The sequence below is a fragment of the Gymnodraco acuticeps genome, unplaced genomic scaffold (assembly GCF_902827175.1).
Source record: "Gymnodraco acuticeps unplaced genomic scaffold, fGymAcu1.1, whole genome shotgun sequence".
Classification (NCBI taxonomy): Eukaryota; Metazoa; Chordata; class Actinopteri; order Perciformes; family Bathydraconidae; genus Gymnodraco; species Gymnodraco acuticeps.
The window spans coordinates 456,557-481,935 of record NW_022991761.1 but is presented as its reverse complement, the minus strand read 5'-3'; the positions used below and the strand labels follow the sequence as shown (position 1 = coordinate 481,935).

At 41.8% G+C, this 25,379-nt stretch overlaps 1 protein-coding gene across 2 annotated transcripts in view; it reads left to right on the top strand.

Moving 5' to 3' along the window:
• adam9 (ADAM metallopeptidase domain 9) overlaps positions 1-25,379 on the top strand; it is an 82,870-nt gene that overhangs the window by 5,657 nt on the left and 51,834 nt on the right. For both annotated transcript variants that reach the window (XM_034199316.1, XM_034199314.1), the window contains exon 2: positions 22,740-22,840. In XM_034199316.1, the coding sequence (XP_034055207.1) occupies positions 22,740-22,840 (101 nt within the window). The remainder of the gene's footprint in view (positions 1-22,739; positions 22,841-25,379) is intronic.

Genomic DNA, 25,379 nt, shown 5'->3' with positions numbered 1-25,379 from the left:
CTTTAAATATCTTGGTGTATGGCTAGACTCTGAACTTTCATTTAAACTACATATAAAGCATGTAATACAAAAAGTCAATTACGGAATCAGTGTTTTACACCGCTCTCGCAATTGTTTTACGCTCAGTGTCCGAAAGAGAATTGCTTCTCAACTTATTCTTCCGATTATGGACTATTGTGATGTTGTCTACCAAAATGCACATAAATCAGATCTGGCTCCACTCAACATAGCCTACAACAGACTATGCAGATTTGTTCTTGGTTGTCCTTTTCGTACACATCACTGCACAATGTATAACCAACTTAAATGGCCTTCTTTAAATGTAAGAAGACACACGCATTGGCTTCAGCTGATATTTAAATGCATTTATCTTAACTATCCCCCGTATTTAAAGCAGTATTTTGTACCCTACTCACCAAATCATCATGTTAGACATTCTGTTCAGATTTATTTCTGAAAAATGGATTGGCAGAAGAGCGTTCATGTTCAAAGCCCCAACTGACTGGAATACTTTACCTGCTGCTATTAGATCTTTTGCATCATTGGCGTATGTTTAAACATGTTATCATCTCACTTTCAACTGGTCTGTACTTGTTATTAATGAAACTGATATTGATGAAACTGATTTGCTTGACTGTCTCAAATTGTAATGATTGTATGCATTGCTTGAATTTTACTTAACAGACTGTATGTGGTTTGTCTTGTGTGTCATGTTTTGCATTATTCCGGTGTGAACGCGATCTGTACTTAGTTCCATGGGGATACTAAGTATGGCTTTTTCAAGGCCAATACCGATTATTAGTAATCAAGGAGACCGATAACCGATATTTGGAACCGATATACATTTGCAGTAAAATCAGAAAATCTTTGTGTCAAAATGTAGAATAACAGAACTTCTATGAAATTCCTTTTTTTATGTTTAATGAACTTTTCAACATCTTAAAACTGGTTTCCTCTCTGTGACCCTGAGTAAAGTAAATGAAGTTAAAATAAAAACTACTAAAACTTGTTCTGAACTTTTGATATTTGAGTCCCACTCATTTAGTAGTCCAAATTCAGCAGCACCAGATTGTGGTGCAGAAAGCAGAGTTGCTGCGAGGCTCTACTAGCAGCCGTCCCAGCGCGTCACAGTTTCTCCGCTACCCCCCCTGTCCCTTTGTAACTGGGAAACTGATAGAATTGGATCATAAGATCGTGGTGTTTTTGCAACTTCGGCATAGGGGATTGGGATGTTTATTGAATTTCGGCTTTCAACTGATTTACCTTCGAAACATCGCTCACTGATGCTGCTTGCCTCTGTCTGTGTCTGCGTTCTTTGCACCTGCCTGTAATCTGAGAAGGTCCCGCCTCTGGCTGGCTGCAGCCCAGAAAATCTTCAGTGTTGATTGACACTTCAGTAATAGCCTATCAGATAGCGCTGTGGGCGGGACATTGCTCGTGAACAGTGGTGACTGCAGCCAGAGAAACGGCCGCATCAGAGCCAAAGTCGTATCGGCAATTTGATTAAAAAAAAACGATACCGATAATCTGTAAAATGCGGAATATCGGCCTCGATAATCGGCCAGGCCGATAATCGGTCGACCCCTAGTACTAAGTGCTGGCACTAAGTGCTGGGCACTAAGTACGACAAAGTACTTGGTGTGAAAGCGGCTAACGTTTCTGCCAGCACAAGAAAGGCTCTTGAGGCCTAGTACATACAGTGGCAATGTCTCAAGATTGAGCAAAATACACCTTTATTGAACATACAGTAACACAAATACTACAAATCCACATTGTTTTGGGCGCTGCGCCGCCGCTATTTGTATATAGGGGAAACACTGACTTTCATGTGTTGCTAGTTGTCGAATGTGTTTCTTAATTTGCATGTGTTTTGGCACATTGTGATTTTTTTATTTAGCGTGTTTTTTGAAACAGCAGCGCGTTTCTCTGAATGGAAATGTTTTGAGCCGTTGTAACCAATTGCCACTGAAATGATCTGTTAAAAAATGTAATCAGTTTCACATCTTTGATTACTTTTGGTTACTTTTGGGTTACCTCAATATCAAATATGCAGGGCTGAAAAGTTTGGGAACCCCTGATATACGGGACACCTCCAACCGGTTGACCAATCACAACAGAGCCAGCCAGCTAACCAATCAGAGCAGACTGGGCTCTCTTTAACAATGCCAGACACAAATAAATGTGTTTTAGAAAGTGTTCTTCTACTGATTAAAAAGAAAGTGAGAATCAAAAGAAACTGACAGTGTTTTTTTAATCGGTTAAACATTGTGCCGTAGTTGTAGATGTGTTGGTTTGTGTCTCCAAGGACCACTGAGCCCCAAGCTCTTGAAAGTGTGTGCTTTTCAGATGTTGTATTTGTGTGTGTGTTCAGGTCTTGTGTGTTCCGGTGTCTCGTTCAGACAGGTTGAGTTAAGCAGCTTAGTGTCTCCCAGCCGAGTCCTTCAGCAGCTCCCACTCTGACGGGAAGTAAACCCTGTTTAACACTCAGGCCTTACAGCGCAAGTGTATTTGTGTGTGTTGCTGAGGTGTTTATGTGAGTGTATTGACAGTGAGCAGTCAGTTGAGGATCCACAGACAGTAACACATCCAGAGAGTCTGAATGAAACAGAGTGATTACATTTACAGGAAAAACATGCACACACACGCACACACACGCGCGCACACACACACACACACACACACACACACACACACACACACACACACACACACACACACGACACTCCCAGATGACTCACTCTTTTTCTTTCTCCTAACTGAACATGAACAGATCTGCAGCTCAGAGGCATAGAATCTGCTTTCACACTTAAAGCTTTGCCCAGAAAAAAAATCCCTGTTATTCTATATCTACTATTCTCAGCAAATCTCATGTGTAGAGTCAAACCAACAATGTGGTACATTTTTAGCAATATCTGAATTAATTTTGGGGTTTTATCATCTATTATTTCTGAACAATATTTTGTTAACAATGGAGGTTTTTCAATTAATTCGCAAACATTACAGATTCTTACAACTAATATCCTTTCTTTATCTGTGTGTCTTGATTATTTTAAATTCCTGCAAGATTTTCTACATATTTTTACTAGTAGTTCTAGTCTTTTGTACACAGCTGAGCAAGAGTGAATATACTGATATCATATGAAAAAACCCTATCAAATCTTTTAGCACCAGCTATGTCATGCTAATTGTTGGAGGGGGGGGGGGGGGAGAAGACTAAATAATGCTCCAATGTAAGGCTATATTTGAAGAGCCTGTGACACGAGTTTCCCCCATCATCCAAACCCATCAATTTGAGTAAATATTGTCCCCTTGAAAACCGTTACTGAACTGATTTTGGATATTTGTACTTTGATAACCATTAATCTGCTCTTCAATGTTGACCATATTCTGGATCTTCTCGGGGATTCTTAAAATCCCGCCAAATTATGTGTGACGTCATTGCGGGCACAGCGCTCCAGCTGCACCATTCAGGATCCCAGCATCTGCATGTAAACGCACGATGGCGCACACAGCAGCAAGCGATGACAGTTTAATTTTGAACGTGTCTGAGAGCTCATATGAGGCTGAAGGATCGGTTTATGTTTTATCTGTTAGAAGTTTAGGAATTAGGTGCGTCAATATGGGCGATAATACGGTCATGTAGCCAGTGGTGGAATGGGACTAAAAATCAGCCCGGGACTCTCGGCCGGCCCACTTCGGTACCGCTAGTAAATTGTCAACGGGGGGAGTGGGGGATGTGCTAGTGACTTATCCGACTGGCCCACTTCGTTACCGGCCCATCGGGATTCGTCCCGATGGCCAGTCCGCCACTGCACCTAGCCCAACCCACGTAAACTGTCAACGGGGGGAGCCTCGCTGCGGGGAAACGGTGGACCTAGTGTCCTGATCGGAGTGGGAATAATAATCATAATCATAATCCGTGCATTTTATCCATTAATTTCCCCAACATTGTGGTAAAAAAAAACACACGTTTAATCCATGTTGGTGTACTACAACTACAAAAAGCATCGGTTTGTTTTTTCATCAGGAAATGCAGACCGGCTCAAACAAACCATTTTTAAATCATCCTCCTCACCAGAGATGGGGTCGTTACTAAAAAAAAGTAATATATTACATATTACATATTACTTTTTTAAAAAGTAATATATTACACTACTTCGTTACTCTCTACATAAAGTAACTCGTTACTTTACTCGTTACTTTACTCGTTACTTTACTCGTTACTTTACTCGCAGGGCCGGCCCGCCCCTCCCTACAGGCAGATTACGCAGACTGCGGCACACCTACAGTGTAAGCGCGCCACAGTTTTGCCTCTGCGAGACTCCACTTGCACCCCCAATTACTATTGCATTAAGGAAGACATAACACAAGTCTTTCTTTATGCTCTAAAATAGGCTACCAGCCACACAACAAGCTAACAGTCTGTGAAACGTAAAGACACTAATGAATGAAACTAGTTCAAGACGCATTATTCTTATCATTCTTTATGAGCGCATAACGGTAAGGTATCTAATTACTTATTTATTTAGTATTCCATAACTTAGTAACAGAGATGGTCAAACTAAAGTGGTAGAGACATGGCAGAATTCCTACAATGAAGCGGGACATTGAACTGTTCACCCGTGAGAGGGCGATCAACAAAAGAGAGCGAGCGGCCCCGTTGAGGGAGTTTACAGATGAAAAGACTCAGCCATGTTTAATGTTTATGCAGCACTGCACGTGGAGATGTGGTCTCGCAAATCGCGCAGATTACATAGGCCTACATGTATATAAACCTGCGGCGGAAACCCCTCTTGTCTGTCAGTGAGTGTGATTATTTTATAAAAGTAACGAAGTAACGCGTGCCGGGGCAATGTTAGTAACTGTAGTCAGATTACTGAATTATAAAAGTAACGCGTTACACTACTCCGTTACCGACAAAAGTAATATTATTACCCAACTCTGCTCCTCACGATCATTTAATGTATCATATGTTCGCCGAATTGACATGAAAGCACTAATAAATGTAGTTTCATCCACTTGAGTTTACAACTACAAAAATAATCGATTTGTTTTTATATCACATCCGACGGGAGGAAATTCAGCAGCTCTCACTACCGATTTTTAATCCTAATTTAATCATCATCTTCACCACCATCATTTATGTTTATGTTCGCCGAATTGACATGAAAGCACTGACAAATATGAATATACTGTAGTCAACTTCATTAAAACGTTATTAACGTGCCTAAACTCAGTAATTCACCATTTCTACGCATGACAACACACTTTGTCCGTGTTTGGCTCTCTCGCCGCACAGTGAAGCGTTCCCGCATTGACGTCACTTCCGGCTTCCCCCAAAACTTCAAAATGAGTCGAAGGAATTTCCCCGCGATGTTCGAAATGATTGATATTTATCGGAACGGTATCGCACCTTCTTTTTTAAGATGACGGTTCGAGATTACTAGTAGCGCAATATTTCATTGCACAACAGTTGTTGGGAGGCTGTCACAGGCTCTTTAAGCCAAGTAAAAACCAGTGCAGCTATTTTCCAGAGGTCCAATGACATCTCACCTTCATAGGTATTAACATATCTGAATTAAAATGCATTCTATTGGACATGCCAACTAGAGTTTTGACGTTTTCTAAGGTAAAGAAAATAGTTATCGCCACCGGTCTGATCCCTCAAGGGCCCATGCTAAACATTGTTAGGAGTCAAGAAGTGGACTTTTAAGAGGCTTGAGAATTCCTTAAGCAGAGGAGAAAATGGTTTATATCATTGGTTTATAATTGACATGCCAACTAACGCCACTAGACTACCCAGCAATCACAGATATTTACTAAAGCTGAGCCATTTCTCCCATGTTAATACCTAATACATTAAGTATAGTACCTACCAGCTTTGTAAATAAAACACATTTTCATGTTTATATGCAGGGGTGCACATAACTTTTTTGCCCTGGTTCTCAAAGGAGCACCTGGAGATGTTGCTTGGTGCTCATCCTTAAAATGAAATAAACCGTAACTTTTGAAGGGGTCTTGACTTTATTTGCCAGACACACGGCACTGAACACACATGCAGAGGTGAACACAGAACACACATGCAGAGGTGCACACAGAACACACATGCAGAGGTGAACACAGAACACACATGCAGAGGTGAACACAGAACACACATGCAGAGGTGCACACAGAACACACATGCAGAGGTGCACACAGAACACACATGCAGAGGTGAACACAGAACACACATGCAGAGGTGAACACAGAACACACATGCAGAGGTGCACACAGAACACACATGCAGAGGTGCACACAGAACACACATGCAGAGGTGAACACAGAACACACATGCAGAGGTGAACACAGAACACACATGCAGAGGTGAACACAGAACACACATGCAGAGGTGAACACAGAACACACATGCAGAGGTGAACACAAGACAACATTAGCACGACCAGTAATCCTACAAGCTGTCATCACTACCCTCCTGACTGTTCTCCTCACTGTCTTCCTCTCTGTCAGACATGGTAGCTGATGATGTAGGCCTACTACTTTCTCTCTGGTTGAGTCTGCGATTAGCTGCTTGCATCCACAAGTCAACAGCTGGGTTTGGGTCGAAAGTCTCTGTTGTCATCTTAGACAAGTGGATGTAATCAAATAAGTATGTGAACATAACCAATAACCTACCATAGCCAATAACAAATGAATGTAACTTATTTTATTTGTGTTGTTCATTCATATCTTATTTTACCTTAACATTTATTTATTTATGCATTTTTTTATCTCTCCAGTTTTAAAGGATATTTTTTGGTTACTGTCCTATAGTATACATTGGAATGATTTAAAACCTGTTTATCCCAATAATTACAAAGGAGTGCCTTGGAAATATGTGTTTACATAAATTGCGACCAAACCGTTTGAACTTAGACTAAAGTGAACTATCTAAACACTCAAGAGTCCTTTACCTCACTGAGCTGTAGTTATCAGCCTCTCAGTCTGACTGGAGAGGACTCTCCCTCCACATTATTGTAGAAACATCTTCTTCTTATATCCGTTAGAGCAGCTAGCACGGCACCAGATTCTAATAACAACAGCGCTGGTACCGGTGCACCCTCCCTCTCTCCCTCGCTCACTCGCATTTTGGCTGTGAGCTGCGGGCGCCAGATAAGCCAACATCCCCCATTTTCATCACTTACAGCGCCCATCGTACAGGGCAAATGAAACGTGTAACCGGGGTGAAAAGGGTGTTACATTTACTTAATTATGAATATTGTTACATCGAGGCCCAAAATTAGGATGAGCCCCAACGGTCAAAATGTTTTTTTCCCTCCCAGAACTGCCAGCGCAGCGCCTCCACAGATCTGGCGCCCTAGGCGAACATCTAGCCAGTGCTACGGGCCGACCCTGAGTTCATATCATGGTTCATATGCAACTCGCAAATATCTTTCTCTCTCTCTCTCTCTCTTCTCTCTCTCTCTCATCTCTCCTCTATTTTCTCTTTTCTCTTCTCCCTTCTTTCTCTCCCTCTCTCAATGTTGGTACGCAAATGCGCTTTGTTTCAAATGACCCGGTGCTCTTTTTTTGGCGGAGGTGCGCATGCGCACCTGTGCACCAGTTATGTGCAGCCCTGTTTATATGGTTGCTCAAGAATACATGTCTTTTTAACATTTTGTGGACTACTTTTAAAGTGTGCCTTTGAATGTATTCAACCTTAAAGGTGGGGTATGTAATTTATTTCAGAAACACTTTTTGTTATATTCCATGGAATGCTCTTAACATCCCAATAGCAATGAATATATGAAATGCTTTGACAATAAATACATAACAAAATGTCATCAGTGGAAGCCGTAGCGCTGTAAAAAGCACGACCAATCATTTTAGCCGGCCCGGCTAAAATAACTGGATGGCCTACCTGCCTGTCAGCCTTCCATCTGTGCACAAACTTATCTCGTGCCCTCATTGGTCATGTGCGCGTTTGTGTGTGTTGGAGGAGGGGCTCTGTAAGGAAGTCTGAAGGAAGTGGCAGATTTTTCCCGGTTGTGTATTTTCAAATTCTAGCGCACTCGAGCTGGTTTCTCCAAAATTACCTACCCCACCTTTAATGACCATAATATAACATAATATTAATATCAACATCATGTCTTAATAGAGATTAAATCATGCAGTATGATTATTCAAAAGATTTTGAAGGACACAAAGCAAAGTGTATAAATCACTCCTCAACTAACGATTCCGTTTTACAGTTTGAGACCTCTGACGTTGTTCGTCTCTGAATTGAAAGCAGCTTCAGTTAAAACAAGATTTCATTATTTCAGTGCAGCTCTTTTTCCTCTGTCAGAGTAAAAGTTTGACAGATCTGTATTTAAACAGAACATTAAAGACCTGCTGAGAAGTTTTCGGCCTGTTGGATATATACCTGACTTCCTGATCTAACCATAATGTGGCTCTGTGGTTTCCGTTTTGAGAACAAGCTCACAGGTCTGGTGTCTGTCAAGTTAAAGAGTTCAGCTGTGCAGGTCATGTTTCTGTGTTTCAGAAAAATAAACCCTCTCGGTTGATCCACATCCACAGATTTGGGTCAGCCGAGAAAAATATTTTTTAACTTTCGGTTGAACCGTTGCGCAGGTTTTTTCAGGGTTTTTGTGGATTGTAAGATGGATTCAATGAAAGGTTATTCTTATGATTTACTGCAAGAGTTCTTTGTGCATTTGTTCAGTCGTAAAGATTTATTTTCAATTTTTTGTTTGATTTCTCGTAACTTTCCTAAAGATTTATATTATTTAAATCAATGTCAGATCTCTTGAAATGTCTTGAAGATTTGTCTTGAATTTATTTGGTAGTTTCCTTTTTGTTATGATTCCTCAAAAGTTTTATTTGAAAGATTTCTGTACATTTTCTTGAATATTGTTCTAGGTTTTGTCTTCAATTTCCATTCCTCTCATATGTTAACAGTCATCTGGACTTATTTCCTAAAGATCTTTCTTAAAGATTTTTCAAATGTTTCTTTACTATTGTCAAAGGCTTACCTTGAACGTTTTACAGATCTCTGAACATTTTTCACTGGTCAGCGGGGGTTAAAGAGGGGGGGGGGGGGGGATTTCCCTTCCCTTCCCTGCAGTGTGTTCTATAGGCCCGGACACACCAAGCTGATTTTGGCCGACGATGAACGTTGACACGCCCTACTCAGATTGGTGTGTCCCGCACCGTCGTGACTTTTCAGCCGTGCCGATACCTTTTCGGCCGAAAACCCACCGATTCAACATGTCGAATCGGTGGGCAGTCGGCCAAAGGCTGTCGGCAAAATAAATCACTCTGATTGGCTGTTCAGCTAGCGAATCAGTGCATGAGAAGCGAAACGGAAGTGAGGGACCCAAACAAACTATTAAGAAGGCAAATCTGAGATTTCATTTAACTCCAGCTCTCGCCACAGGTTCGGGAAAGCCTGTTCCAGTGCGACACATGGCCAAGACGCAGAGACGCGAGGCGACACAACAGTCGGGGGTCCGTCTGTGTCAGTTCTTTGGTGTCAGCTTGGTGTGTCTGGGCTTTATAGGTTTTAGTGGTCTGCAAAGGCTAAAATCCCTGTGTTCCCTCCAGAGGGAGTTTCTCTCCCACACACTCCCCCACTCCCTGAAACGCCTCTTTGTTTACTTGTTTAACATAATGATCACTATCTAACACTCATGCTTTTATTGGCTAGTGCTGCAAAATCTTGTACGTGGCTAAGGGGCGGGACATATCTAAGTTGTTGACCATTCACAACAGAGCCGGCCAGCTAACCAATCAGAGCAGACAGAGGGTGAAAAGAGGTGCTGCAGCACAGTAGGGCTGTGCAATTTAATCGATCCTGTGATATATATCGATATTTAGTTTTCCGAGAAAGTATCGATATTTCAGCCGCGGGTATCGATACATTAAGTCTGATAACTGTGTTCGTTATTCTCGCGTCCAGGAGAGAAGCTTTAAAAAGGAGACTAATTGAGTCTCTGAGAAGGTTCAAATGTATACTTTAATTAATAAAAAGCGCGGTAATGTTACAAGCAAAAGATGGTTCAGTCAGAAAAACAGCTGTGTTCTGGCTCTCGTGAGCGAAGGGAAGAGAGCGAGCTCCACCTTTCCAGCTGTTAAATATCCTCTGCTGGCTCATCCCTGTGGGCCGGTTGGCGCTGCTGGGGGCCGGCCCTCCACGTCTCCAATGTTCGTTGTTGCGCATTACAGAGGATTCAGACATAACTAAACACGCCTTTTCTCCTCCTTATCTCTTTCATGACTTTTCATTTAATACATTTTAAACGCTGTAATCAATACTCCAAAAATACCTCACGGCTGGTATCATTTCCGGTAGTTCCGGATGTTGTCTCATGCTACCCACGTCTGTAAATAAACGTATTCAAATAAACTGTACCTTCATTAAATATTCAGCAATAATAATATCTCGACGTCTATAGTTGTAGTGTTGAAATCAGTAGGTTTCGGTGTGCAACACTCCGTGTCATATCGCTACTAAATATATCTATAGTAAATGGTATATTAGCCACATGCTAAATGCTAACCGGAGATGAAGGATTTTCAGAATAAAAGCTTAACAACTGGTTGTGCACAAGAACTTCTGGTTTTTCAGTATAAAACAGCATTTAAACTGACGGTATGTTTAAGGTACTTTATGCCATCAAAACGAGTCCCATTCAAATCCCCCGGGTTCCGCCACCTGCTGCACCTTTTAATTACGTTACTTTTAATTACGTTTCAAAGGCTTGTAAGCTACAGTTTGCACTGTTTCAATAAATGAAACTAATTTTCTCACCACATCTTTTGATTCATTTTGTCCAGCATTTGCAAGCTGTAGACTCTCTGTCAGAGCCATATATTGTATAATTGATGCTTTCAGTTTTCAGTTGAATTAATTCAATCCAAGTCAATGGAACACTCACAAGATGTCACCAAAATCACACTGTCCCTTTAAAATCTTTCAGAAAATTATATAAGTGTATCGAATTATATCGAATCGTATTGTATCGTTGGCTGAATATTGTGATATATATCGTATTGTGAGCTGAATATCGTGTATCGTATCGTATCGTGAGATAAGTGTATCGCTACAGCCCTACAGCACAGGCAGTATGAGAAAAATAAAGAGCTTTTTGAACATTAGAGCATGGATACATGTCCCAGGAGAGACACTAAATACCAGAGGTGGGACCAAATCATTGTTTTGCAAGTCCGAGTCAAGTCTCAAGTCTTTGCGCTCAAGTCCAAGTCAAGTCTCAAGTCAGGATGGGCAAGTTCAAGTTAAGTCCAAGTCCTAAACTTTGACAAAACGAGTCTTAAACAAGTCATTATGTGCTTTTCACCAAATGTAATGACATCCATCAACAGAATAATACTTCATAATTAAACTGCTCTTTATTAGTCACATTAATAATTTAATAATCCATTTTCTCTCTGCTGGTAAAGTAACATGTTTTTTTCTATTTTAAGAGGGATCAGTAAGGTAAGGCTACCGTGACGGTTTGATTCAGAAGGAGTTTAATGTATAAGATCCCTGATGTTGAGGTAACCAGAATGTTTATTTCCACTGTACAACATGTTATAAGGGACCCACAATCTATCTTTATGATAGGGATAATGTGCAGCGAGGCGGTCTCTATGGGGAAAAGACCACCTGAATCTAGATCCCTCTGCAGGTGGTACTTTAACTATATTTTGATGCTAATACTTTTGTACTTTTACTTGAGTAACATTTTGAATGCAGGACTTTTTATTAGGGATGCACATAATAACTAGAAAATGCATTTCTTGCAGAAAATGCGTGCGAATGCTGTAAACTGTGAACATTTATGGCTGAATTTAGCTGAAAATGCAGAAAAAGCTGAATATGTTATTAGCTGAATGGTAGCTGCTTTTAGCTAAAAAAATGCAGAAAAAGCTGAATATTTAAAAGAAAAGGTTTAAAAAAGGTATAAACAACAACATGTATAGCCTTGATGTCCTGAAATAGCTGAATAATGTAATAGTTGAATGGGTTATGCAGCTGAAAATAGGCTGAAGGAGTTAAATATCAGATGTAAGTAGTAGTGAATGAATTTGTATTAAGATGAGAAAAGAAAGTAAAAAGGCTTGGGAAACTTTTGAACTAACTTGATGGTGAATGATCTGTCGCCATGGCAACGGCATTTGATGACATCCCATAATACTCTTAGATGTGTTGATGGCTGCATTGTTACCAAACCTGTGAAGTTTTGGGCCATTTCGAGTATTTTCACTGAAGTTATGAGAAAACCGTGTTTCATGGTGAGCATTGTGTTGCCATGGCAACGGCATTTGAAGAAATCTCAAAACTGTCACGTAGATGTCTTCACGGCTGGACTGTTACGGCCCGTCCACACAGCAGCTTTTGGCGATTTGTCCACCGCTTCCAGCGCGTCTCCGCCCATTGACTTTGAATGGGGATGACGTCACTTTCCCTCGCTTGTCGCCGAACTGCATTGTGGGGGGGCGAGGCAAAGATTTCCAGGATTTCCAGGATGTTCAGGATTCCAAAGTTGAACAATGTTCAACTTTTGAGGCTGAGCTGGAAGCGACAGCCAATCAGATCCGTTTATGCAAATCTGACATTTCAAGCGCTAGCCAATCAAACCGCGTGCAAGCTGGGAGAACCAGACCCGCAGTTCATTTCCTCATATTCCAAACGAGAAATTACGGTAGCAAATCACCCGGTTCTTTACGACCAGACTATTTACCGGGATACAAACCGGAGGAACCAGGCATGGAGGGAGGTGGCAGAGACAGTGGGTGAAACTGGTAGGTTTTCGCCTGTTTGGGGAGTTTATATATATATATATTGCTCGCATAAAATCCCCATTTTTTTTTGCTTTGTATGTCGGGGGCGGGAGATTCATGTGATTGGTTGTTGGTCGTGTTGCTCGCAAAAAATCCCCAAGCTGTCAGACACGCCCAGCTCCTAGATTTTCAAGATTTGTTCAAAGCTGCTGTGTGGACGGGCCGTTAGCACACATGTGAAGTTTGCGCACTCTTTGAACATTTGCATAGGAGTTATAGTGACATCATATTTTATGGCGAGGGATGCGTTTCCATGGAAACGGCATATGGTGAGATCTCAGATTTGGCGTAGAGCTGTGGAGGCATGGATATACAAGTGAAGATTGGGGGACGATTGGACCGTGTCCATTGGACTTATAGCGACATCAAGTTGTATGGCGAGGGATGCGTTTCCATGGAAACGGCATCTGGTGAGATCTCAGATTTGGCGTAGAGCTCTTGAGGCATGGACCGGTGATATACAAGTGAAGATTGGGGGACGATTGGACAGTGTCGATTTGACTTACAGCCTCATCGTGTTTCATGGCGAGTGGTCTGTCGCCATGGCGATGACACCCCATACTACGCTTAGATGCATTGATGGCTGCATCGTTATCAAACCTGTGAAGTTCTGGGCTGTTTGGAGTATTTTCACTGAAGCTTTGAGAAAACCGTGTTTCAAGGCGAGCATTGTGTTGCCATGGCAACGGCATTTGGAAAAATCTCAAGACTGTCCCGAATCGTCTTCACAGCTGGACTGTTGAAGTCTGCTGCATGTCAGTTGGAGTGATGACATCATCGTGTTCCATTACACAGGTGTTTATATTTGAACTAACGAGCTCTGTAGAGATCACAGGTTTCCATTGTTCTGAATGAGAGATGAACCTCTTACATGTGAACGTTTTGTGGAAGAACCGTAACAGATATCTGTAAAATTTCAAAACGTGAAGCATGTCAAGGAAGTTGAGTATCTGAAGTGTAATTGTTGTGTAGTTTTGGGTTAATAATGTGGCCTTTTTGGCAGTTTAACTAAAGGTGTGCGGCTGCTACCGTGAGGAAATATCTGCCTGAAATTACAATGGGCTTCAATGGAGGAATGTTGAACGTTTTTGTCACTTAATGCCCTCAAGAGGCATTTTCTTTAATATTTTTTCTTATTTTTTCTTTATTTTCCAAGCTAGGAGAGGTTTTCCTACGTTTTCCATGAAAAAATATGTCTGAGGAGTGTAGGGTTTGGGAAGTAGGGCAAGTTTAAAACATTTTTGGGGGAGAATTTTGAGCTGTCCTGCACTCTGTTTTGAGATCAAAGCACTCTAGAGTTAATGAGCTGCTCCATCCACTCTAATGTAAAAATCTTAAAAATGCCTCTCTACCAAGCTCCAAACTAAATTCAACATCTCAAAAAGTTGAGAAGATATCAAAATTATTTTATACAAGTTTTATAGCTGAAGGTATTGTGATCATTTGAAAGTTGGAATGAAGTGTCTGGCTGAAATTATGTGGAAGGAGATGCATTTGGCGCAAAGTGTAGGAAAACAGGATTTGAAGGCATCTCCCATTGACTTCAATGTTAAAAAAATAGTTTAAAAAGCTGAATATTTCAAAAAGTATAAAATATTTTGAAAAAGTTGAAGGTTTCCCATCGATTCCTGAACAGGCTGAATAGTTTAATATTTGAATGGTTTCTGTAGCCGAAAGTAAGCTGAAGTTATGGAGAGCTAAAGTATTGGCTGATTTGAAGGCTCTTCCCATTGACTTCAATGTTAAAAAAAAGAGTTTAAAAAGCTGAATATTTCAAAAAGTATAACATATTTTGAAAAAGTTGAAGGTTTCCCATCGATTCCTGAACAGGCTGAATAGTTTAATATTTGAATGGTTTCTGTAGCTGAAAATAAGCTGAAGTTATGGAGAGCTAAAGTATTGGCTGATTTGAAGGCTCTTCCCATTGACTTCAATGTTAAAAAAAGAGTGTAAAAAGCTGAATATTTCAAAAAGTATAACATATTTTGAAAAAGTTGAAGGTTTCCCATCGATTGCTGAACAGGCTGAATAGTTTAATATTTGAATGGTTTCTGTAGCTGAAAATAAGCTGAAGTTATGGAAAGCCAAAGTATTGGCTGAAATAATAATAATAATAATAATAAGGGGAAGAATAAAGATTTGAAGCACTATAGTGGAATGCTGTAAACAGCATTCGCACTAATAACTAGAAAATGCATTTCTTGCAGAAAATGCGTGCGAATGCTGTAAACTGTGAACATTTATGGCTGAATTTAGCTGAAAATGCAGAAAAAGCTGAATATGTTATTAGCTGAATGGTAGCTGCTTTTAGCTAAAAAAATGCAGAAAAAGCTGAATATTTAAAAGAAAAGGTTTAAAAAAGGTTTAAACAACAACATGTATAGCCTTGATGTCCTGAAATAGCTGAATAATGTAATAGTTGAATGGGTTATGCAGCTGAAAATAGGCTGAAGGAGTTAAATATCAGATGTAAGTAGTAGTGAATGAATTTGTATTAAGATGAGAAAAGAAAGTAAAAAGGCTTGGGAAACTTTTGAACTAACTTGATGGTGAATGATCTGTCGCCATGGCAACGGCATTTGATGACATCCCATAATACTCTTAGATGTGTTGATGGCTGCATTGTTACCAAACCTGTGAAGTTTTGGGCCATTTCGAGTATTTTCACTGAAGTTATGAGAAAACCGTGTTTCATGGTGAGCATTGTGTTGCCATGGCAACGGCATTTGAAGAAATCTCAAAACTGTCACGTAGATGTCTTCACGGCTGGACTGTTACGGCCCGTCCACACAGCAGCTTTTGGCGATTTGTCCACCGCTTCCAGCGCGTCTCCGCCCATTGACTTTGAATGGGGATGACGTCACTTTCCCTCGCTTGTCGCCGAACTGCATTGTGGGGGGGCGAGGCGAAGATTTCCAGGATTTCCAGGATGTTCAGGATTCCAAAGTTGAACAATGTTCAACTTTTGAGGCTGAGCTGGAAGCGACAGCCAATCAGATCCGTTTATGCAAATCTGACATTTCAAGCGCTAGCCAATCAAACCGCGTGCAAGCTGGGAGAACCAGACCCGGAGTTCATTTCCTCATATTCCAAACGAGAAATTACGGTAGCAAATCACCCGGTTCTTTACGACCAGACTATTTACCGGGATACAAACCGGAGGAACCAGGCATGGAGGGAGGTGGCAGAGACAGTGGGTGAAACTGGTAGGTTTTCGCCTGTTTGGGGAGTTTATATATATATATATTGCTCGCATAAAATCCCCGTTTTTTTTGGCTTTGTATGTCGGGGGCGGGAGATTCATGTGATTGGTTGTTGGTCGTGTTGCTCGCAAAAAATCCCCAAGCTGTCAGACACGCCCAGCTCCTAGATTTTCAAGATTTGTTCAAAGCTGCTGTGTGGACGGGCCGTTAGCACACATGTGAAGTTTGCGCACTCTTTGAACATTTGCATAGGAGTTATAGTGACATCATATTTTATTGCGAGGGATGCGTTTCCTTGGAAACGGCATATGGTGAGATCTCAGATTTGGCGTAGAGCTGTGGAGGCATGGACCGGTGATATACAAGTGAAGATTGGGGGACGATTGGACCGTGTCCATTGGACTTATAGCGACATCAAGTTGTATGGCGAGGGATGCGTTTCCATGGAAACGGCATATGGTGAGATCTCAGATTTGGCGTAGAGCTGTTGAGGCATGGACCGGTGATATACAAGTGAAGATTGGGGGACGATTGGACAGTGTCGATTTGACTTACAGCCTCATCGTGTTTCATGGCGAGTGGTCTGTCGCCATGGCGATGACATTTGATGACACCCCATACTACGCTTAGATGCATTGATGGCTGCATCGTTATCAAACCTGTGAAGTTCTGGGCTGTTTGGAGTATTTTCACTGAAGCTATGAGAAAACCGTGTTTCAAGGCGAGCATTGTGTTGCCATGGCAACGGCATTTGGAGAAATCTCAAGACTGTCCCGAATCGTCTTCACAGCTGGACTGTTGAAGTCTGCTGCATGGCAGCTGGAGCGATGACATCATCGTGTTCCATTACACAGGTGTTTATATTTGAACTAACGAGCTCTGTAGAGATCACAGGTTTCCATTGTTCTGAATGAGAGATGAACCTCTTACATGTGAACGTTTTGTGGAAGAACCGTAACAGATATCTGTGAAATTTCAAAACGTGAAGCATGTCAAGGAAGTTGAGTATCTGAAGTGTAATTTTTGTGTAGTTTTGGGTTAATAATGTGGCCTTTTTGGCAGTTTAACTAAAGGTGTGCGGCTGCTACCGTGAGGAAATATCTGCCTGAAATTACAATGGGCTTCAATGGAGGAATGTTGAACGTTTTTGTCACTTAATGCCCTCAAGAGGCATTTTCTTTAATATTTTTTCTTATTTTTTCTTTATTTTACAAGCTAGGAGAGGTTTTCCTACGTTTTCCATGAAAAAATATGTCTGAGGAGTGTAGGGTTTGGGAAGTATGGCAAGTTTAAAACATTTTTGGGGGAGAATTTTGAGCTGTCCTGCACTCTGTTTTGAGATCAAAGCACTCTAGAGTTAATGAGCTGCTCCATCCACTCTAATGTAAAAATCTTAAAAATGCCTCTCTACCAAGCTCCAAACTAAATTCAATATCTCAAAAAGTTGAAAAGATATCAAAATTATTTTATACAAGTTTTATAGCTGAAGGTATTGTGATCATTTGAAAGTTTGAATGAAGTGTCTGGCTGAAATTATGTGGAAGGAGATGCATTTGGCGCAAAGTGTAGGAAAACAGGATTTGAAGGCATCTCCCATTGACTTCAATGTTAAAAAAAGAGTTTAAAAAGCTGAATATTTCAAAAAGTATGAAATATTTTGAAAAAGTTGAAGGTTTCCCATCGATTCCTGAACAGGCTGAATAGTTTAATATTTGAATGGTTTCTGTAGCCGAAAGTAAGCTGAAGTTATGGAGAGCTAAAGTATTGGCTGATTTGAAGGCTCTTCCCATTGACTTCAATGTTAAAAAAAGAGTTTAAAAAGCTGAATATTTCAAAAAGTATGAAATATTTTGAAAAAGTTGAAGGTTTCCCATCGATTCCTGAACAGGCTGAATAGTTTAATATTTGAATGGTTTCTGTAGCCAAAAGTAAGCTGAAGTTATGGAGAGCTAAAGTATTGGCTGATTTGAAGGCTCTTCCCATTGACTTCAATGTTAAAAAAAGAGTGTAAAAAGCTGAATATTTCAAAAAGTATAACATATTTTGAAAAAGTTGAAGGTTTCCCATCGATTCCTGAACAGGCTGAATAGTTTAATATTTGAATGGTTTCTGTAGCTGAAAATAAGCTGAAGTTATGGAAAGCCAAAATATTGGCTGAAATAATAATAATAATAATAATAAGGGGAAGAATAAAGATTTGAAGCACTATAGTGGAATGCTGTAAACAGCATTCGCACTAATAATATCGGGCCGATAATTATCGGTCCGATATTAGGAATTATGACGTCATCCCGATAAACCCGATACCAGTATTAATAGCCCCGATAATATACAATATATTTTTTGGGTAAAAAAAAAGAAAAAATTGGGATGAGGGGCGCTTGTTTTTCACTCGGCTCCTCCCGTTTTGCCAGTACTGTGGTATTAGTGGTTTAGGAAGAGGGGAGTTCTTCACAAATCCAGCGCTCCCTAACTCATGCCTGGCTGTGACGTGAATGGTGTGCGGCCGTGAAGCCAGGACAGTAAACAAACATGTTGTCGGTGGTATGGGCGTTGGAGCTATGTGCAACTCAAGGCATATGCTCGAACCGGAGCTGCCTAGACGCTGCAATCATGTTGCGCACTATCCGTGCTGAGTGTGCTGACTTTTCGTACAATGTCCCACTGTCTGGCTTCCTGCATAAAGTCAAGTGCTCGGCGCAGTTGTGGTGAAATGTTGCTCCTCTGTTTTCATTTAAACAGCTCCTTATATCCGTTAGCGCAGCTAGCTAGCACCAGATGCTAACAACAACAATGCACGTAAGGTCTCTCTCTCGCTCGCTTGAGCCACATACACACCCTCCCGGTCCTCCAGATGGCCGGTCGGTGCCTGCCGGTGAGCATGGAAGTGTGGTCTGCCACAAGCGGGCGGCAGGAGCGGGGCTGTCAGCATCAGCTTGTAGATTATATTTTAAACTCGATGTGCTCTGAAACTACGGGGCGGCCAAGGACAAAAAATACACATGCGTTAATCGCGTTAAAATAATTAGTGGCGTAAAAAATGTGTTATTATCGGTATCGGTCTTGAGAAGCAGGAAGTTATCGGTATCGGTTTCAAAAAACCAATATCGTGCATCCCTACTTTTTATTGTAACCGAGTATTCCTACACTCTGGTACTTCTACTCAAGTACAAGATCTGAACTTCTCCCACCTCTGACAATAATGGAGTGGTTACCAAAACAAAACCCTGCTCTGAAGGTTATTTTCATTTTACAAATCCTGCACTCAGCTTTGCTTTCTTCAATATCATTGAAAAGCAGCAGCAGTGTTCAAGTCCAAGTCGAGTCGCAAGTGTTTTGTGATTTTGTCAAGTCGAGTCCAAAGTCATCAAATTGGTGACTTGAGTCCAAGTCATGTGACTCGAGTCCACACCTCTGCTAAATACTGATATGAAGCTGAGAATAAGCAGAATAGAGCCCCTTTACTGGAGTGTCAGACCAGCAGAGATCAATATAAAACTGGAAGATAACAATCAAACAAATATAGCAGCATTTATTTACACACTAATGCAGAACATCATTTGATTATATTCTGATCTTTGAGAATGTGTGTGTATAGAAAGATCTTGTAAAAAGCAAAAATACACCATAGACAGTGTCTGCAGGTTTTGTTTCTGGTGTGAATGTATAAGATCAGTGGTCTAAAGCCTCAGGATGACCTCAAGTGACCTCTTTTTAAGAAAACTGAGAGAAAAAGTAGGAAGAAGCAGTTTGACAGAGGGTGTGAGGGAGGTAGAGTGGGTGGAGGCTGAGGTGACAGGTCTGTCTCCCACTGAGAGACAGGCGAATGGAAAATAACAAAACAGTTTGTGGTTTTGGAGGGAGTTATGTGCTGGAAATCTTTCTTTCGTAAACAACCAGTGTATCCAGACGTGATCTCTACTCTGCTTTAGTGTTTAACTATTTCTTAAACGTGATTATAACTACTGCTATCTGCAGCTGTAGTTGTATCCACGTTTAAGAAATAGTTAAAAACTATTATATATAAAGAGGCAGACACAATATATAAAAAATAGCCAGAGAGAGATAAAAAGACAGACCAAGAGACACACTCATAAACACAGACAGACAAATGTTACTGAGAATTGAACGACCGAACAGAAGTACAGGTCGCACAAACACACAGCTACACACTCACAAAGGCTTCTTTCATCTGAGACAAACAAACAGCAGCTAAGCTGGCAGAGCTGGAACACATCATTTATGTAACAGAGGGATTAGAAAGAGGGAAGAATGTCTTATTACGATGTTACATTTTAGATGTTCAGAAAATCCTATTTAAAATGTATGGATTTTGCTTTTAATCCACTAAATCTCCAAGTTTTTGGGTCAAGATCAGCAGTAAGTGTGTTTCCAAATATTCATTTACATGCAACATCATCACATACGGATAGACCTACAGACATATCAACATTTAAATACCAGCACATTCATCCAGAACAACTGTGAAAATGCAATTTAAAACCTGAGCTCAAATGAATGCCCACAGTACTGGTAGCTGATTATCAATTTCATTTGGAGAAAAGCATGGGGAAGAATGATATACAAGTAGGTAGAATAAGTAGGGAAAGTCCTGCTAGGGGCGGCAGTGGTTCAGTCTGTTGGGGATTGGACTTTGGACCGAAGGGTCGTTGGTTCACGTCCCGATCGGACCAAAAATACAGAGTGTGGAGGACTGGTACTGGAGAGGAGCCAGTTCACCTCCTGGGCCACTGCCGAAGTGCCCTTGAGCAAGGCACCTAACCCCCAACTGCTCACTGGGGCCGGCTAGACTGGCTGCCTCCGCTCTGACCTCTCAACTGCATGTGTGCATATAACTGTGTATTTGTATATGTATGTGCATGATGTAAAAGTGTGTACTGTGTGTACCTGTATAAAAACGCATGTGTGTGTACGACAGAGTGGTGGCATTTCCCCCTCGGGGGATTAATAAAGGCTTCTGAGAGGGGAGGAGGGAGGAGGGAGAGGAGGAGGAGGAGGAGGAGGAGGAGGAGGGGAGGAGGAGGAGATGATAGGAGGAGGAGAGGAGGAGGAGGAGGAGGAGGAGGAGGAGGAGGAGGGAGGAGGAGGAGGAGGAGGAGGAGGAGGAGGAGGAGGCAGGAGGAGGAGGAGGAGGAGGAGGAGGAGGAGGAGGAGGAGGAGGAGGAGGAGGAGGAGGGGAGTAGGAGGAGGAGTAGAGGAGGAGAGGAGGAAGAGGAGGAGGAGGAGGAGGAGGAGGAGGATGAGGGAGGAGGGGAGCGGAGAGGAGGATAGAGGATGAGGAGGGAGGAGGGAGGCGGCGTGGGCGGTGCGTTTCTTCTTCTCTTCTTCTTCTTCTTCGAGGATCTTCTCGTCTTCTTCTTCTTCTTCTTCTTCTTCTTCTTCTTCTTCTTCTTCTTCTTCTTCTTCTTCTTCTTCTTCTTCTTCTTCTTCTTCTTCTTCTTCTTCTTCTTCTTCTTCTTCTGATAATCTTATATTACTCCAGATCAGAGCTAGTACACACTTTTTTCGACACAATATGAATCTGTTAACTATGTGTTCTTTCTTGTCTTTAGCTCAGTCTCAGATAGCATTGACACGTGTTTTAACCTTTTTAAATTCTAGTAATGTGGATGTTGATAACACACTGAAAGAGATAATGAGTCAGAAGCGGAGATAACGAGAGAGCAGCACTATATCTGGACCACAGTGAGTGTGTGTGTCCCGGCCTACATCAGCTCGCCCTCTGATCGGCTCGCCCTCTGATCGGCTCTCTGACTCTGTCAGCAGCTTGACTCAACCACTCCCACAAAACTGATTCTAGGAACAAAACAAACTGTAAAACACTTAGTGTCCAACGAACAAAGCAACACACAGGCAGACATGCCTGACTATGGCTGCAACATTTTGGACAGGGCTAGGCTAGCTGTTCCCCCCCTCCAGTCTTTATGTTCTGACTAATATGACAAGCATGACAAGCTTTATGCTTATCTTCAGGTTCATATTCACTCATACTGTCTCTGCATGAAAAAATAAAAATGTTTAGAGCGCTAACTGGACGTCCCGACCAACCAGGTGCAAATCTTTAGGCAAGGAATTTAATTGGACACAAATGATCTCTAAATCGGGCTGCCCTTGGAACTCGAGGCATTATGGCCTCATGCACCACTGAGCAACTTGAACGAGGCCCTGCTTCTATCACTGTGACCAGTATTCTTTGTACATCCATGTCACAGACTCATGACTTAGTTTCCTGCAGATTAACACAACAACTTACAGGAAGTGGAACCACAACCACAAACTGCTTTCCAAAGTCGCACAAAAGACACAAAGTTAAAGTTGTATAAAAATGGCTTCTCTGGTATAGTTGTGAAGTTATTGTAATTGACAGACTGTCTCTTTTTATTGTTAATTTATACACACACAGACACGAGTCGATTTTTCTTCTCCCGGCAACCTTTTCAGTCAAATAACGTATAAATAGAGTTTTCCTTTGTGAGTCTTGCTTTTTCTTATATTTTACTCTGAAGTTTTCCAGTGCCTTTAGCAGAATAAATAAAAGTGAGATTTGCGGTACTTCAGAATTTCCATTTTCAGCTGCTTTCTATGTCTTCGTCACAACATTTTATGGGGAGATACTCTCTTTACACCCTTTATCTGACAGCTTATTTTGATGACTTTCCATGTTCACTGACTTTCTGTTCCCTCCTGCAGAGACTCAGCAGACAGAACATCTCTCCTCCTATCAGCTGACTGTCCCTCGACCAATAGGAGGCAGGCTGAGGCGGGACCTAAATGGAAGACCCCCCCATCAGGTACTGAGCTTTCACTATTGTAGTGATTTGCTTTCATTCTGTTCCTCCAGTTTGTGTTAATCACCTTGTAGTTGCTGTGTGAGCTGTGACCTTTAGGAAACAAAGTCAGCAAAGGAGAAGCTGACTAGTCAGGTCCACTTCCTGTCTGTGCCCCCCCTCCCCCGCCCCCCCTGCTGTGTCAGCAACTCATTATCTCTTTTCACTTTAAAGGACCTATCATGCTATATTTCAGGGGTGGCCAACCTGCGGCTCTCGAGCCGCATGCGGCTCTTTGCCTAGTTTCATGCGGCTCTTCAGTTCATATTGAATTGTATATGTGTGAGTTTGGGGGAGAGACACTGACTCCTGACTAGTGGTGCACGGTGTACCGATACTTGAAAGGTATACCGCGATACCCTGCCGTTAAAAACGTTACGATTCCTCCGTTTAAGAATGACGGCGGAAAGTACTCCGGTGAGAAAGCGCCGTTTAAATAAGAGCTGTGTGTGTTCAGTGCTCTGCTTCCACTCCCTGCTCTGCAGCCGTGCCTGCAGTCCCGCCCCTCTAAAGCACGCTCAAGTGCCTCCCCGCTCTCGCGCACGCGCTAGCTGCCAGAGCATGTGAGAAAACGAGAGGCATGGCTGCAAGTGGGAGTGCAACTGCCGCTGCGCCTCGGCTTGTTGACAAAAAAGACGCCAGAAGCGAAATGTGGAAGTATTTTAGCAATATCTCTGACAGTGAGGGCAAGCCTACGAACACCACAAGGCCTGTCTGTAAGAAATGTATTAATTTTATTTAATACGAATTCTTGTCATTTATTTTTATTTATTGTACTCATTGTTTAAAAGTTTGTGTTATGGTTCTGGTGTGAAATAAAGCACAATAATTACATTTAAGACGGTTTCCCTTTTTTTTAAGAAAAGTATCGAAAAAGAATCGGAATCGCAATTCTTGACTTGGTATCGAAACCAAAATGTTGGTATCGTGACAACACTACTCCTGACAGTTAAACCTGATATTTAGTAGGTCTGTTAAGTATTGAATGCTGATAATTCTGACGTAATTTGGCCGGTCAAAGTTGTTTGGGCTCGGATAAAATTGCTCCGTTACTTTCGTTCCGTGTTACTTTCGTCCCGTGTTACTTTCGTCCCGGCTCTCCCTACGTGTGTATGTGTGGTGTCAGGTGTCAGTATGAGAGGATGACAGCGCGTCTAATTTTGATGTGGCCCAAGAGCCAATCACAATAATACCTGCGATGCAGTGAACCAATCACCTTTTGAGGGGGGGAAAACCTATCGTTGATTAAACACTACTATCCAGTGTTTCCCCTACCATTGTCTTGGAAGGGCGCTGCGCCCCGCCAACGGAGCCCCGCGCCCCCCCCCCTGAAATTCAAGGTGTTTAAAAAATATATATATATATTTTTTTAAATATATATATAGCACCAAATTGCAAATAATCTATAACTACTGTCACTTTTCACATTGAACATGTGCTCTTTTATTAAATAAACTAAACGCTTTCATTTTAAGTTGTGAGTTTAGTGTTTTTGACCCTAAGAAACACTGATGCATTAATCAATAACAATAATCCACAGCTCCTCTCTCTGCTCCAGAGGATTTAAAAAATATATATCCCAATGCCACAAAAATGCATCAGTGACGTGGTTGAAATCTTGTCTCCAGAAAACAAAAAACTGAAACAAGCGGTATCAGTGACTGTGTGTTTGATGTGGCTCTTAACCTCTGACTGGTTGGCCACCCCTGCTATATTTGAACAATATATTGTAGGGCCATACCTATATAAAGTATATAAATATAGTTTTTTTTTCAAAATACCAAACAGATCCTGCATTTTAGCCATGCCTCATTTCGCTCTATTTGCTCTTTCCAGCCCTGTTTTTGCAGGGGGCTGATTCTGGGACGTAGCTTTAATGCAAATGAGCTGCAGCTGACCACGCCCCCCTGCAGGAGAGGGGAGCGTGCTTTGAGATCAGCTGCTGGGCTGTCAGAAGAGGGGGAGAAAAAGAGATCTCCGTCCTCCGTGTTTTATTCTTATATTATTATATAGAGTCATTATTCATTTGTTTTAAAGCTCAATAAATAACAAAGAAGACCTTTGACCGGCACTTTTCTAATTTTGTCCGGAAGATTTAAACTTTAACGGACATGTTGACCGGCGAAAACAAATCTAACTGAAACTCTGCAGCACGTTCCCCTCGTCCCTTGGAAGAGGCGGAGAGGTGGGTGTTTGTCATCTGCTGGTGGCAAACCAGACAGAATTACAGTGCTTGCCTCGACGGGGAGGGATTGCATTGAATTACAGCAGCAGGAGCAAACGCTTGCCTCGGGGAGGGAGAAAAAGAGCCACAGCGGAGAATAAACAGAAGGGCAACCATGGCAACTATGCGCCGGAAGTCTTCTTCGCTGCTTTTGTGGCAGACTACAGCACCACTTACAGGCCTGGCATATGTACTACAGCGTCTCCAGCGCTTTCGAGCAGCAATGGCCGGCCGTGGCCCAACCCCTCATTCCCCTGATAGGTGGAGAGTTGGCCATAT